This window comes from Nerophis lumbriciformis, linkage group LG17 (genome assembly GCF_033978685.3).
Source record: "Nerophis lumbriciformis linkage group LG17, RoL_Nlum_v2.1, whole genome shotgun sequence".
Lineage (NCBI taxonomy): Eukaryota > Metazoa > Chordata > Actinopteri > Syngnathiformes > Syngnathidae > Nerophis > Nerophis lumbriciformis.
The window spans coordinates 17,302,765-17,317,500 of record NC_084564.2 but is presented as its reverse complement, the minus strand read 5'-3'; the positions used below and the strand labels follow the sequence as shown (position 1 = coordinate 17,317,500).

The 14,736-nt window shown below is 41.1% G+C and overlaps 1 protein-coding gene across 5 annotated transcripts in view; it reads left to right on the top strand.

Annotated features, from left to right (window-relative positions):
• Positions 1 to 318: 318 nt before the first annotated feature.
• Positions 319 to 14,736, top strand: part of robo2 (roundabout, axon guidance receptor, homolog 2 (Drosophila)) — an 852,180-nt gene continuing 837,762 nt past the window's right edge. For 2 of the 5 annotated variants that reach the window (XM_061972627.2, XM_061972621.2), the window contains exon 1: positions 319 to 787. In XM_061972627.2, the coding sequence (XP_061828611.1) occupies positions 664 to 787 (124 nt within the window). In that variant the 5' untranslated portion in view covers positions 319 to 663. The remainder of the gene's footprint in view (positions 788 to 14,736) is intronic. The other 3 variants (XM_061972618.2, XM_061972622.2, XM_061972617.2) reach the window with 2 other exon arrangements.

Genomic DNA, 14,736 nt, shown 5'->3' with positions numbered 1-14,736 from the left:
TCCTTCTTGCCTCCAGTTAAGCTTAATTCTTTACATTGCCAGGGTGGGGGTGATGCAATTGATATGTCACACTCTTGCCAGTCAAGGTTGTTAAAACAAGCTTTTCTTTCCCTTCCCAGTGTTTACCTCACATCATCACTTCTCGTTCCTGGAGTGCAGAAAGGTGGCTGCAGCTTCTACCAGAGTGCTGAGGAATGAATTTCCTCCGAAACACTGCGTGAGCGAGGAGAGGAAATATTCCAGCTTCAGCAGCAGCGGCGTCGGCATCAACGGCGGTAAGCGACGGAGTGGTGGAAAGAGAGAGAGTGTGTGTGTGTGTGTGAGAGAGAGAGCGGCGAGTTCCAATGCACTGTGCTGAGCGTATCTGAGTCGTCGCGTGGCAAGCCGTACGCTCCCCGTTCCCACTTCCCCCTAAGCTCAGGCGGGGCTGAGCTCTACAGCAGGCAGGGATGAAGCTTCGCCCCGAGCCCCAGCGTCAGTGAAGCGGGCCGGTGGGCATCAGGCAGCAGCAGCAGCATCAGCAGCATGGTCGCGCTGGAGACCCACTGCTGACACCCAGCGTGACGGATGACAGCCCACGAGAGGCTTTCCGCGTGCCACCACCCTCCAGGAGGAAGCACGGCCATGTGAGAGGAGCGACTTGGCCGCCAGAAACTCTTGGACATGTTTTCCAGGGCAAAGTCTGGATTTCTTCCTACGTTTGAACTTATTTTGTTTCTCTCCGCGCTGTCCGGCTGCCCGCAACCCACCTGCCCGGCACGGGCTAAGGGGAGATGGAACAAGGGAGGTAAGAGACCGTAACACCGACATTGGAATGTTTGTGACTGGCGTTGCCCTCTTGGGACTTTTGGATCGTCTCCAATGACCGCTGATGTCATGCACTGCAATTCAAGTCAACTCTTTACTGTACTTTGGCAACTTGTGAAGCATATCCATGCACGATGAAGTAACCCCGTCATAGTTTCACTTAGTTTACCTTGGATGTCCACCTGTTTCTTCTCATGGTTCAAAGGCTAAGATCAACAGTGGAGTCTTAATGACTCAGCCACGCTCCTCCATGGGAGCGGTCCCCGTCTCGCTCTCATGTGCTCTATAGAATTTAATCCCCTTTGTCGGATTAAAGGAACCTCGAATCTTGGTGCTGCTGCTCCGCAAGAAGGCAGCATTGTCGCCTATTGGTATGGGGATCCCCGCTCAGTGGGATGCTGGGTGTCTTCAAAGAAGCATCGTCACCACCAGTTAATGATTTTTTTGGTGCTTTCGCTCTTCTCCGGTCCACCTCTTAGATCAGTGGTTCTTAACCTGGGTTCGATCGAACCCTAAGGGTTCGGTGAGTCAGGCTCAGGGGTTCGGCGGAGGTCAAAACACACCCGACTCATCGTGTAAATAAAAACTTCCCCCTATCGGCGTATTACGGATACGACAACAGCAGAAGTCAGACTGATTTGCAGGTGTGTAATTTGTTGTGAGTTCATGCACTTTGTTGGTTTTGTTCTTTGAACAAGGTGATGTTCATGCACGGTTCATTTTGTGCACCAGTAAAAAAACATGGTAACACTTTGGTATGGGGAACATATTCACCATTAATTAGTTGCTTATTAACATGCAAATTAGTAACATATTGGCTCTTAACTAGTCATTATTAAGTACTTATTAATGCCTTATTCGGCATGGCCTTATTATAACCCTAACCCTCTAACCCAGGGGTAGGGAACCTATGGCTCTAGAGCCAGATGTGGCTCTTTTGATGAAGTGAATTACATTTATATAGCACTTTTTCTCAAGTGACTCAAAGTGCTTTACATTGTGAAACCCAATATCTAAGTTACATTTAAACCAGTGTGGGTGGCACTGGGAGCAGGTGGGTAAAGTGTCTTGCCCAAGGACACAACGGCACTGACTAGGATGGCGGAAGCAGGGATCGAACCTGCAACCCCCAAGTTGCTGGCACGGCCGCTCTACCAACCGAGCTATACCGCCCCGATGACTGCATCTGGCTCTCAGATAAATCTTAGCTGACATTGCTTAACACGATAAGTAGTGAATAATCCCGCTGGTAATCACAGTGTTAAAAATAACGTTCAAATTATAAAAAATTCTCATGCATTTTAATCCATTCATTCGTTTTCTATCGCACCTGTTCAAGAAGACGAATTCATGGTAAGAAGTATTTTATTTATTATTGGTTAGCTTTAGAATAACAATGTTATTAAAAAGAATACTCTAAAAATGTTGGTCTTACTTAAAAATGCACGCATTTAGTTGTATTCAGTGTTAAAAAAATATTATATGGCTCTCACGGAAATACATTTTGAAATATTTGGCTTTCATGGCTCTCTCAGCCATAAAGGTTCCCGACCCCTGCTCTAACCCTAACATTAACCAAATAACTCTAAATTAAGTCTTTGTCACTTAGAATATGTTCCCCATACTAAAGTGTTACCAAAAACATATAACTTTGTCTTGAATTTGAAAAAAAACATTTTATTTTTCACAAAAGAAAGGTTCGGTGAATGCGCATATGAAACTGGTCAGGTTCGGTACCTCCAACAAGGTTAAGAACCACTGTCTAAGATGCTTCACTGAAGTTCAGCCATTAATGAGACGGCTGTTATATGCTCCGTAGTGTTGCTTTCATGAAGGAAATTTCCTTTTCATGTCCACTTTTTCCTCCCACTTTGTGTTCATATGCTGCATTAATTGTCATAATTAGCATAAGAAGTGGGTCATGCAAACAATCAATGAGACAGCGCCATTCACTCAAAAAGAGCTGAAAATGAAGTTTGTGTGTGTCGGATTAGCTATGAATTATCAGGCAATTATAAGCAATGATGGATGGAAGTGTTTGGGACAACAAATGAATCCAAAGCAAGGGCAAAGGCAGTCGCAGTGTGAACTTGCAGTTACTGTGTTCCTGGCCTCTGGTGAAATAGAGGGCAGTGACCTCCACCAGTGTGACCACATTATATGTTGTCACACTTTACTCGGAATTCATCTCCCTCCATTGTTTTAATGCTTCTTTTTTTTTCTTGGATGCTTGTTATCCACTAAGGCTGAGTTCAAACTTGTGGTTATGGCACTTTGGTGTAGTTGGCTTAGGTTGCCGGGGGGACTAGATGGCACCATTTTATTTGCATAATTGGCCATGACACATGTGCATGTAGTTTTTATGGATGCTGAGGGAGAGACACAACATCTGCAAAAAACATCACAAGCAAAACATATGAAATGTACATGAACTTTATTTTTTTGCTTCTTTTTTTGTATTTTTTTGTGAGCTTGGGCGAACAGGTAGCACCAAATCTATCTGTGGTGTGCCGCCACAAATAAATACATTGGAAATGCATAGGACATTTTTATATAGCTATATTTATCCCTAAGATATGTCTTTGTTTATAATGTATATTTTCTGCTGGATCTACTTTCTATTTTTTGCTGCAGCTGTTGCATATACTGTAATATTGTACATGGCAATTGGGATTTGTTATATAATGTATCTGTTATATAAAAATATAATATATCAGTATATATTATATACTGTATATATAATATGTAAATATTACTTATGATACATTTTATATTGCTACTATGGTACATTTTAGTCTACTTAATACCTGCATTATTCTTTCCACCTTTACCCTTTCTATCCTTTGTAACTGAGCTACTGTGTGGAACAATTTCCCTTGTGGAGCAATGAAGTTAGTCTAAGTCTGCAGTAAAGTCTCTTGTTTATCTGCACTGAAGTTCCAAGCCTGACCGTGGTAAATCATTTCCCCCGAAGTAGGGTTATTATTAATAAATTGAACAATTTCATAGTCTGAGCATAACACAATTGTTCACGACCTTCAAAACACTTTTTTTGTTTGTTTGTTTTTTTCACCATATTAAGGGCCATCTAAACATGAAATAACACCTATATAGTCACCTTTACACTAATTTCACCCAATATCGTAGCCTTGAGTGTGCTCTACTGTATATTACAGTACTCACCAGTGTCATAGCAATGGCCATCTCCCGGCCACTACAACACGTCCACTACTTGAACGTACTCTGTCACACACTGTGTAATTCTTTTAAGTTAGTACTGGGCTTTCATGTGCTGAAGTTGAAGTTTTTCTGGTGGAACTTGACAGTCGGAGCTACAACCATTAGCCGTGTAGTTAGCATTCCGTGTTAGCACTGCGCGTTGTTATTACACTTTGCTCATGCCAAAGGCTCACTAAAGTCATGTGGAGCTGATGATGTCAAAAATGGAAGTGCATCAGTAGAGTTCATCTCCACTTGGCATTGCCTGGACAACTGCTGAGAGCTGATAGCATTAAGTGGCGCCCCGATACCCATCGTGTTCTTGTACGTTTTGCGTCTTTTCTTTTAACATCACTCACGCCTAAGTAATGTTGCGTTTTGACCAGTTGTTCCTCCCAGGGAATTCAAGTTTCTGGTCGTCGCTCCCAAGCTCTTTACGACACTTAAAGCTGAGTAAAAGAACCACCAGAGACAGAATAGGTATTTTGTAATATATTTGCAAAGCTTTGTAAATATAAATGAGACCAGTCCAGCATAGAACATTCAATCACGCAGCTAAGATGGTCTGATCTAAAAAATGGAAACCTTCTCTTCTATAAAGTCTCTCTCCCTCCCACCCTTGCTGTCTTGTCTTTCCAGCCCAAACACATGCCCATTGTCCTCCGCACCTGGACATAAGAGGAGATAAAAGAAGGAGTACCTCTCCTCCTTACATTCCACACTCAAGGTTAGCACACAGTATTTGCAGACAACCAAAAGACCACAATTGGAAGAAAAACACTAGCTGTTTTGTAATATGATTATGAAATTAAAGAAGTAACACTTAAATACGGATATATGTAAATATCTGCCTCCGACAGTAAGTAAGTACCGTATTTTTCGGACTATAAGTCGCAGTTTTTTTCATAGTTTGGTGCAACTTATATATGTTTTTTTCCTTTCTTTATTATGCATTTTCGGCAGGTGCAACTTATACTCCGGTGCGACTTATACTCTGAAAAATACGGTAAGTACATTTTATTTATAAAGCACTTTTAACAGATAAAATCACAAGGCGCTGTACAAAACATAGGTGAAGTAAAACAACATTTCAATTAAAACAACAGGGGGAACATCATAAAAAAGATACCAAGTGGATTACAAATCATAGTTAAAAGGTGCATTAACTAAAAGCTTTACTAAAAAGAGAAGTTTTCAAATGTTTCTTAAAAGTTTCAACACAGTCAAGATCACGGAGGGACTGGTGGAAATTGTTCCAGAGTCTGGGAGCTATCGCCTGGAATGCCAGGTCTCCACGGGTTTTAAAACAAGTTTTTGAGATCTTTAGAAGACCCTGGCCTGAAGACCGGAGGCTGCGCCCTGAGGAGTAGGGGCATAGCAAATCAGTGATGCACTGAGGGGCCCCACCATGCAACACACGGAATGTCAGGACTAAAATCTCAAACTCATTGCGGAATTTAACTGGAAGCCAATGAAGACTGGATAGAACGGGGGTGGTATGGGCTGTTCTGGGTCAAAAGTCTGGCAGTCGCATTTTGTACAGTCTGAAGTCTCTTTAGCGTTGACTTGTTCAAGAGAGTGAAAAGAGAATTGCAATAGTCAATGCGAGACGAAATGAACGCATTAATGATCATTTTGAGATCCAATTTTGAAAACAAATGTCTCACTTTAGAAATATTTCTGAGATGATAAAGACAGTTTTTGGTCAGTTGACGACAGTGACCCTCCAAAGACATTGACTGATCAAACACAACCCCAAGGTTTCTGAGGCTGCTCTCAATGCGGAGATGTGTTATTGATAAGGCAGGAGTTCAAGATGGAGATTAGCTGCCATGCTGTAGTTAGCATTGTGCCGCTTGGTGAATATCTTTATTGATCGCCAGAACATAATAATAGAAAATAAGAAATCTTGCACTGTAATTTAAAGGGGAACATTATCACCAGACCTATGTAAGCGTCAATATATACCTTGATGTTGCAGAAAAAAGACCATATATTTTTTTAACCGATTTCCGAACTCTAAATGGGGGAATTTTGGCGAATTAAACGCCTTTTTATTATTCACTATCGGAGCGATGACGTCACATCGGGAAGCAATCCGCCATTTTCTCAAACACATTGCAAACACCGAGTCAAATCAGCTCTGTTATTTTCCGTTTTTTCGACTGTTTTCCGTACCTTGGAGACACCATGCCTCGTTGGTGTGTTGTCGGAGGGTGTAACAACACGAACAGGGACGGATTCAAGTTGCACCAGTGGCCCAAAGATGCGAAAGTGGCAAGAAATTGGACGTTTGTTCCGCACACTTTACCAACGAAAGCTATGCTACGACAGAGATGGCAAGAATGTGTGGATATCCTGCGACACTCAAAGTAGATGCATTTCCAACTGGACTGGACGGATCAGCTTTCAGGAAAAGAGAGCGGATGAGGGTATGTCTACAGAATATATTAATTGATGAAAACTGGGCTGTCTGCACTCTCAAAGTGCATGTTGTTGCCAAATGTATTTCATATTCTGTAAACCTAGTTCATAGTTGTTAGTTTCCTTTAATGCCAAACAAACATATACCAATTGTTGGTTAGAAGGCGATCGCCGAATTTGTCCTCGCTTTCTCCCGTGTCGCTGGCTGTCGTGTCGTTTTCGTCGTTTTCGCTTGCATACGGTTCAAACCGATATGGCTCAATAGCTTCAGTTTCTTCTTCAATTTCGTTTTCGCTACCTGCCTCCACACTACAACCATCCGTTTCAATACATTCGTAATCTGTTGAATCGCTTAAGCCGCTGAATTCCGAGTCTGAATCCGAGCTAATGTCGCTATAGCTTGCTGTTGTATGCGCCATGTTTGTTTGTATTGGCATCACTGTGTGACATCACAGGAAAATGGACGGGTGTATATTTAACGATGGTTAAAATCAGGCACTTCAAAGCTTTTTTTATGGATATTGCGTGATGGGTAAAATTTTGAAAAAAACTTCGAAAAATAAAATAAGCCACTGGGAACTGATTTTTAATGGTTTTAACCCTTCTGAAATTGTGATAACGTTCCCCTTTAACACTTAATTCAGGCCAAAAATATTTAAAACATGCTTAAAAATGTTTAAATAAAATGCATTATGTAGTGAAGCCTCAGTTCTTGAAACACGATGTGTTGAGCGACAAATGTATGCGTAAAATAAGGACTTGATTGGGAAGCTTTCATGACATAACTCAAATAGCCCTAACCAAATTGTCATCTGCTGGGTTGAATATGTAGGTTATTTCTACCAGTTTAGATTTAATGAAAAGTTTCTAAAATATACTATTGTCATTGACACAGAGACTTCCGCACTGTTAAGATATTGAATGAGTTTATATCGGTCATATAATCAACCATTTTGTGTGATCACTACAGGTTATACATATTTAACAATCATACACATACGCACACACACACAAAAAGAAAAGAAAAACAATGACCGAAAAGGCATAGGCTGAAGTCAAGGCTTATATTTGCCTATCCTATACATTCACTGAAAATAAGATTACCTGGAACATTGTTAAAAAAATCAATGGGATGAAAGTAATTGTTACTATATTTTATAATTTTCTATTATTTCGCCTTTCAAAGCTTTCTTAAACCGTAACAAAGAACTACATGTCTTCAACTCCTCACTGAGCTTGTTCCACCATTTAACTCCTAAAACTGAAATACATTTGTATTTTATATTCGTTCTTATTTTACCTATTTCAAAAATCAATATCCCCCGTAAATTATAGTGTTCTCCTCTTAATTTAAATAACCTAAGAATACAAGCTGGCAGGCTGTTGTTCTTTACTCGAAACATCATTTCCATTGTTTTTAAAAAAACCAATATCTGAACATTTTAACACATTAGAACTAAAGATGTCCGATAAATGCTTTAAAATGTTATATCGGAAATTATTGGTATCGGTTTCAAAATTATTGGTATCGGTTTCAAAAAGTAAAATGTATGACTTTTTAAAACGCCGCTGTGTACACGGACGTAGGGTGAAGTACAGAGCGGCAATAAACCTTAAAGGCACTGCCTTTACATGCCGGCCCAGTCACATAATATCTACGGCTTTTCACACACACAAGTGAATGCCACGCATACTTGGTCAACAGCCATACAGGTCACACTGAGGGTGGCCGTATAAACAACTTTAACACTGTTACAAATATGCGCCACACTGTGAAACCACACCAAACAAGAATGACAAACACATTTCGGGAGAACATCCGCACCGTAACACAACATAAACACAACAGAACAAATACCCAGAACCCCTTGCAGCACTAACTCTTCCGGGACGCTACACGATATACCCCCCGTTACCACCTACCCCGCCCCACCCCCACCGCAACCTCCTCATGCTCTCTCAGGGAGAACATGTCCCAAATTCCAAGCTGCTGTATATATCGGTATCGGTTGATATCGGAATCGGTAATTAAGAGTTGGACAATATCGGAATATCGGTTATCGGCAAAAAAGCCATTATCGAGCTTATAAATAAATAATATTTTCCTTTACATATTTCTGCAAGGTTTGTGCTCTCATTGAAGCACTGGTTCGTGTAGTCGGTCTGTGTGGAGTTCAGATTTGAGCTGAAATGAACTGAACCGCACCAGAGTTCCCTTGCAAGGGGGGCCGTGATTTGTTCGGCGCACACACGGCTTCGGATGATCGCGTTTACACTTGACCCAACCAACCGTACTTGCAAAGCGAACGCGTTCATTTTCGGGAAGCAAATATGACAAGTGTGAATGCCCTGAATGTTTATCTTTTAAACATTCTTTGTTTTTTGAGTGGAGAACGGTTCTGACTCAGTTTGAATTCATATCATTTTTATTTTGGAAAACATTCAAAATAGCCACAGGGATTTATTTGTTTTATTCTTGCTCATAAATTACTTCCCGGATCACATCGTATCGTTTCTAAAAGCCGTGGAAAATCACAGCTGCTGGTCTACAAATAGATGGAGGCAATCAACTTATTTTTTACAAGAAGGAATCTGAACGCTTGAAAGGATTTGGTTGATGCAATCATTTTGGTGGATGCAATCATTTTTGGTAGATACTGAAAGGTTGTTATTTAGGGAATGATGCGCGTGGAACAATTTTCAATACTAGCAGCTAAATGAAAGACTGCAAAGTGTTTTGGCATATCAAATAATACATCCAAAATACTAATTTACGTCATGAATACAGGAAGGTGTTTTGTTTTGGGTTACCATCTGTGTTCACTTTGCAACACACCTTGTGTTTTCAGGTTGTCTCACTCGCTATGCAGGTTGGGTCTTAGATTCTCCTCATATGCTTATTGCCCTCCTACAGGAAAAAGCAAGTAGCCCCTAGACTACCTGTTAGCCGGGCCGGGGAAATCCACTTGGTCGTATTGCGAGCCCACTCGGTGCTGGACCTGTGAGAGTCTTTTATTGAACAGCCTGGCTTTGCTGAGGCAGGCAGGAACTTGTGCAGCAATAACAACTCTAAGTCCCCCCTCATCTCAGTCTCTCCCACAGCTGGACATACTGTATGTGACACTTGGGATGGGAGTATCGGGTATATATTAATATACTGAAAAGGAAGAGGAGGATTCACTGGTGTTGGCTGCCATGGATAGACACACCAAGTTGTTTGCCACCGTTTGTTACTTTGTTTGGAGGATTGCTGAAAGTAATGGTTCAAATCTGGGTTGTACAAAACCCAAAAGTTGGCACGTTGTGTAATTCGTAAAATAAAAACCGAATACAATTATTTGCAAATCCTTTTCAACCAGTGACGTGCGGTGAGGTTCATGGCTGGTGAGGCACTGACTTCATCACAGTCAGATTTACAAACAAATGAACCCTAAAGAGTATCTTATTCACCATTTGATTGGCAGCAGTTAACGGGTTATGTTTAAAAGCTCATACCAGCATTCTTCCCTGCTTGGCACTCAGCATCAAGGGTTGGAATTGGAGGTTAAATCACCAACAATTATTCCCGGGCGCGGCGCCGCTTCTGCCCACTGCTCCCCACTGCTCCCCTCACATCCCAGGGGGTGAGCAAGGGGATGGGTCAAATGCAGAGGACAAATTTCACCACACCTAGTGTGTGTGACAATCATTGGTACTTTAACTTAATTTTAACTTTACACATACAAACTGTAGCACACAAAAAAGCACATTTAATTAAAAAAACGTTATTATGGTCTTACCTTTACTTATAAGTGCGGGAACAGTGGTGTTCGTGTTGGAGGAGTTGTGAATGAATGCAATATGAAATCCGTGCTACAGTCTGCAGGTGTACCTAATGTTGTGTCCCTGCAGTCGTTCACGCTCCTCCGGCGCGAGCAATGTTGTTTTTGCACTTTTTGGCTTCTTGTTAAGTGACTTTTTTGGGTGGATTCGGTCTTGCACGTGGAGGGTTTGGGTGTGGGCTTTGGTTGGTGTGGCGCTCCCGTCGGTGGGTGCAGTCTGCGGCGGAGGTGCAATAACCGGCACCAGGAGGCGGGGTTACGCGAGCCTCAGCCAGTGCGTCTTCGCAGCAGTTTTATAATTGCTCAGCACAAGAAATACGTTACACACATACAGTTGTTGACAAAATACACTGTACATTATATACCTCAGCTAACTAAACTATGGAAATGTATAATATAATTCATATAGCAATACGGTCTCACTGCACAGCAGGCCAGCAGTTAGCCGAGTCCGCAATCCATGTTGAGGCACAACTGAGTGACGTGCCTCAACTGGCTGCTGATCCCCGCACCGTCTCTTCTCAGTATTTGAACGGCAAATGTGAAAATTCAGCGATTTTGAATAAAAATAATCTAAAACTGGTGAAGTTAAACGGAAAATAACTTTATAGTATAATCACTGGATACATATAACAATTTAATTAATTTTTTTTCTTTTTACATTTTTTTTCTTTCCATGTAGGAAGGTGAGGCCCCGCCTCACCTGCCTCCAGTGACCGCACGTCACTGTTTTCAACTTATAATCAATTGAATAGACTGCAAAGACAAGATATGTAATCTTGGAACTGAGAAATTAACTTAGAATTTAATGGCTGCAACACATTGCAAAAAAGTTGGCACAGGAGTATTTTTACCACTGTGTTACATGGCCTTTCCTTTTAACAACAACGTTATCGGCAGGCCGATATTATCGGACATCTCTAGTTAAATTTCTCCTCTTTTGTTGAGAAGAATTGTACATTCTTGGGTAGCAGGTTATAGTTTGCTTTGTACATCATTTTAGCTGTTTGCAAATGCGCCAAATCGTTGAATTTCAATAATTGTGATTTAATAAATAAAGGGTTTGTATGTTCTCTATATCCAACATTATGTATTACTCTAATTGATCTTTTTTGTAACACAGTTAAAAAAGATCAATTAGAATAATACATACATGTTAGAGATGTCCGATAATGGCTTTTTTGCCGATATCCGGTATTACGATATTGTCCAACTCTTAATTACCGATTCCAATATCAACCGGGGGGGTGGCGAGGTTGGAAGGGGAGGGGGGTTTGGTGGTAGTGGGGGGTGTATATTGTAGCGTCCCAATCCAATCCAATCCACTTTATTTATATAGCACATTTAAACAACAAAATGTTTCCAAAGTGCTGCACAACAATATTAAAAAACAATTAAAAACAATATAAAATAAATATGATTAAAAACGATTTTAAAGGGTAAAACCAATTAAAACAGTAAATAGAAATCAAAATTTTAAAAACACAGAGGACCACACAACTCACGTAGTGTTAAAAGCCAGAGAATAAAAGTGGGTCTTAAGACGAGACTTGAAACACTCCACTGTGGGAGCAGTTCGAACATGGAGGGGCAGAGTGTTCCAGAGCTTAGGGCCGACCACAGAGAAGGCCCTGTCTCCCCTGGTTTTAAGTCTCGTCTTGGGCACCACGATCTGGAGCTGGCTCTCGGACCTCAGAGTGCGCGCAGGATTGTCCCGGAAGAGTTGGTGCTGCAAGGGGTTCTGGGTATTTGTTCTGTTGTCTTTATGTTGTGTTATTGTGCGGATGTTCTCACAAAATTTGTTTGTCATTCTTGTTTGGTGTGGGTTCACAGTGTGGCGCATATTTGTAAGTGTTGAAGTTGTTTATACGGCCACCCTTAGTGTGACCTGTATGGCTGTTGATCAAGTATGCTTTGCATTCACTTGTGTGTGTGTAAAAGCCGCACATATTATATGACTGGGCCGGCACGCTGTTTTTATGGAGGAAAAGCTGACGTGACGATAGGTTGTAGAGGATGCTAAATCAAATCAAATCAAATCAAATCAAATCAAATCAACTTTATTTATAAAGCACATTTAAAATATACCACAGGGGTAGCCAAAGTGCTGTACAATGGGCAGGTTAAAAGATAAAACGAGTGCCGAGCAAACACAACACAACACAAACAAAACACGATAAAAAATAAATAAATAAAATAGAATAAATAAAAACATAAAAACAGGTTCACAGCAGGTGTATTATGGGGCGCCATTGCAGGATGGATATCACTGAGTGTTAAAAGCCATGGAATAAAAGTATGTTTTTAAGAGAGATTTAAAAACAGGAAGAGAGGAGGCTTGTCTAACACTCAGAGGTAGGTCGTTCCAGAGCTTGGGAGCAGCAACGGCGAAAGCTCTGTCACCTCTAAGCTTCAGCCTTGTGTCAGGGACCGTCAACAGCAGCTAATTGGCTGATCTTAAGGATCGGGTGGGGCAGTAAGGCTGAAGGAGGTCGGAGAGATAGGTTGGCGCGAGGATGTTTAGACATTTAAAAACAAATAAAAGGAGTTTAAAATTGATTCGATAACGCACAGGGAGCCAGTGAAGGGACGCTAAAATAGGGGTGATGCCTTTAAGGCACGCCCCCAATACTGTTGTCCTGGGTGGAAATCGGGAGAAATTCGGGAGAATGGTTGCCCCGGGAGATTTTCGGGAGGGGCACTGAAATTTGTGGGTATCCTGGAAAAATCGGGAGGGTTGGCAAGTATGCCCTACGTCCGTGTTTTACCGGATATGTACCGCTCCATACAGCGGTGTTTTAAAAAGTCATTAATTTTACTTTTTGAAACCGAGACCAATAATTTCCGATATTACATTTTAAAGCATTTATCGGCCGATATTATCGGACATCTCTAATACATATTGTTAGAAAAAAACGACTTTGGCAACAACAAATATCGAAAAGTTGCTAAAAGGAGTCGTTACACCCCCAGTGAAGGACCTTAGAAAGTTCTCAGGTTCTATCATCTTGTCTGAATATACACAATCCCCCACCCAGCAGTCCCGATGCACATCATTCCAGTTGGGTCCAGGGCGTAGCAGTGCAGCGGGGCTGGCCACAGGGGTTGAAATGCTCTACCAAAACTAATGAGGGCAGCAGCCTGACAGAAAAATGAAATGACTGTCTTTAGTTTTAATTAATTTGTTTTGACTGTTGTCTCGGGGGTAGGTGGCACATTGAGGGCTGTTGTGGATGCAGGGCTAAAATCACTCACACTCCCGTGACGCTTTGCTGACACACTCTGACTGCTGTTTGTTTTCACTCCTGACAACTGACACGTGAACACATTTGTGTGCTTTAAAACAAAACAAAACCAAAAAAAAAAAAGCATAATTACAGGTTGATGAATACTAACATTTCTGTCTTGTAATGTGCGGGGAAAAAGGCGAGAAAGATTTCCTACCTGAATCCAATTTGGCTAATTAGCCTTTGTGTGAGTGTCGCCGCACAGCTTCTCACACGCCTCAATGTTGTACGCCTACACCCTTTTGAAAAATACATGTCATGTGTACCGGCTGGAAAGAGTGGGCGCCATTACATACAGTATACGGCGGTAGCAGGATTGGTTTGTCGTGCAGTAGACCAGTGTTTTTCAACCTTTTTTGAGCCAAGGCACATTTTTTTGCGTTGAAAAAATGCGGAAGCACACCACCAGCAGAAATCATCAAAAAACTAAACTCAGTTGACAGTAAAAAGTCGTCGTCGCAATTGTTGGATATGACTTTAAACCATAACCAAGCATGCATCACTATAGCTCTTGTCTCAAAGTAGGTGTACTGTCACCACCTGTCACATCACACCCTGACTTTTTTGGACTTTTTTGCTGTTTTCCTGTGTGTAGTGTTTTAGTTCTTGTCTTGCGCCCCTATTTTGGTGGCTTTTTCTCTTATTTTGGTATTTTCCTGTAGCAGTTTCATGTAGGGATGTCCGATAATGGCTTTTTGCTGATATCCGATATTGTCCAACTCTTAATTACCGATACCGATATCAACCGATACCAATATATACAGTCATGGAATTAACACATTATTATGCCTAATTTGGACAGCCAGGTATGGTGAAGATAAGGTACTTTAAAAAAAAAATAAATAAAAAAATAATAAGATAAATAAATTAAAAACAGTTTCTTGAATAAAAAAGAAAGTAAAACGATATAAAAACAGTTACATAAAAACTAGTAATTAATGAAAATGAGTAAAATTAACCGTTAAAGGTTAGTATTATTGGTGAACCAGCAGCACGCACAATCATGTGTGCTTAGGGACTGTATCCCTTGCAGACTGTATTGCTATATATTGATATATAATGTAGGAACCAGAATAATAATAACAGAAAGAAACAACCCTTATGTGTGAATGAGTGTAAATGGGGGTGGAAGGTTTTTTAGGTTGGTGCACTAATTATAAGTGTATCTTGTGCTTTTT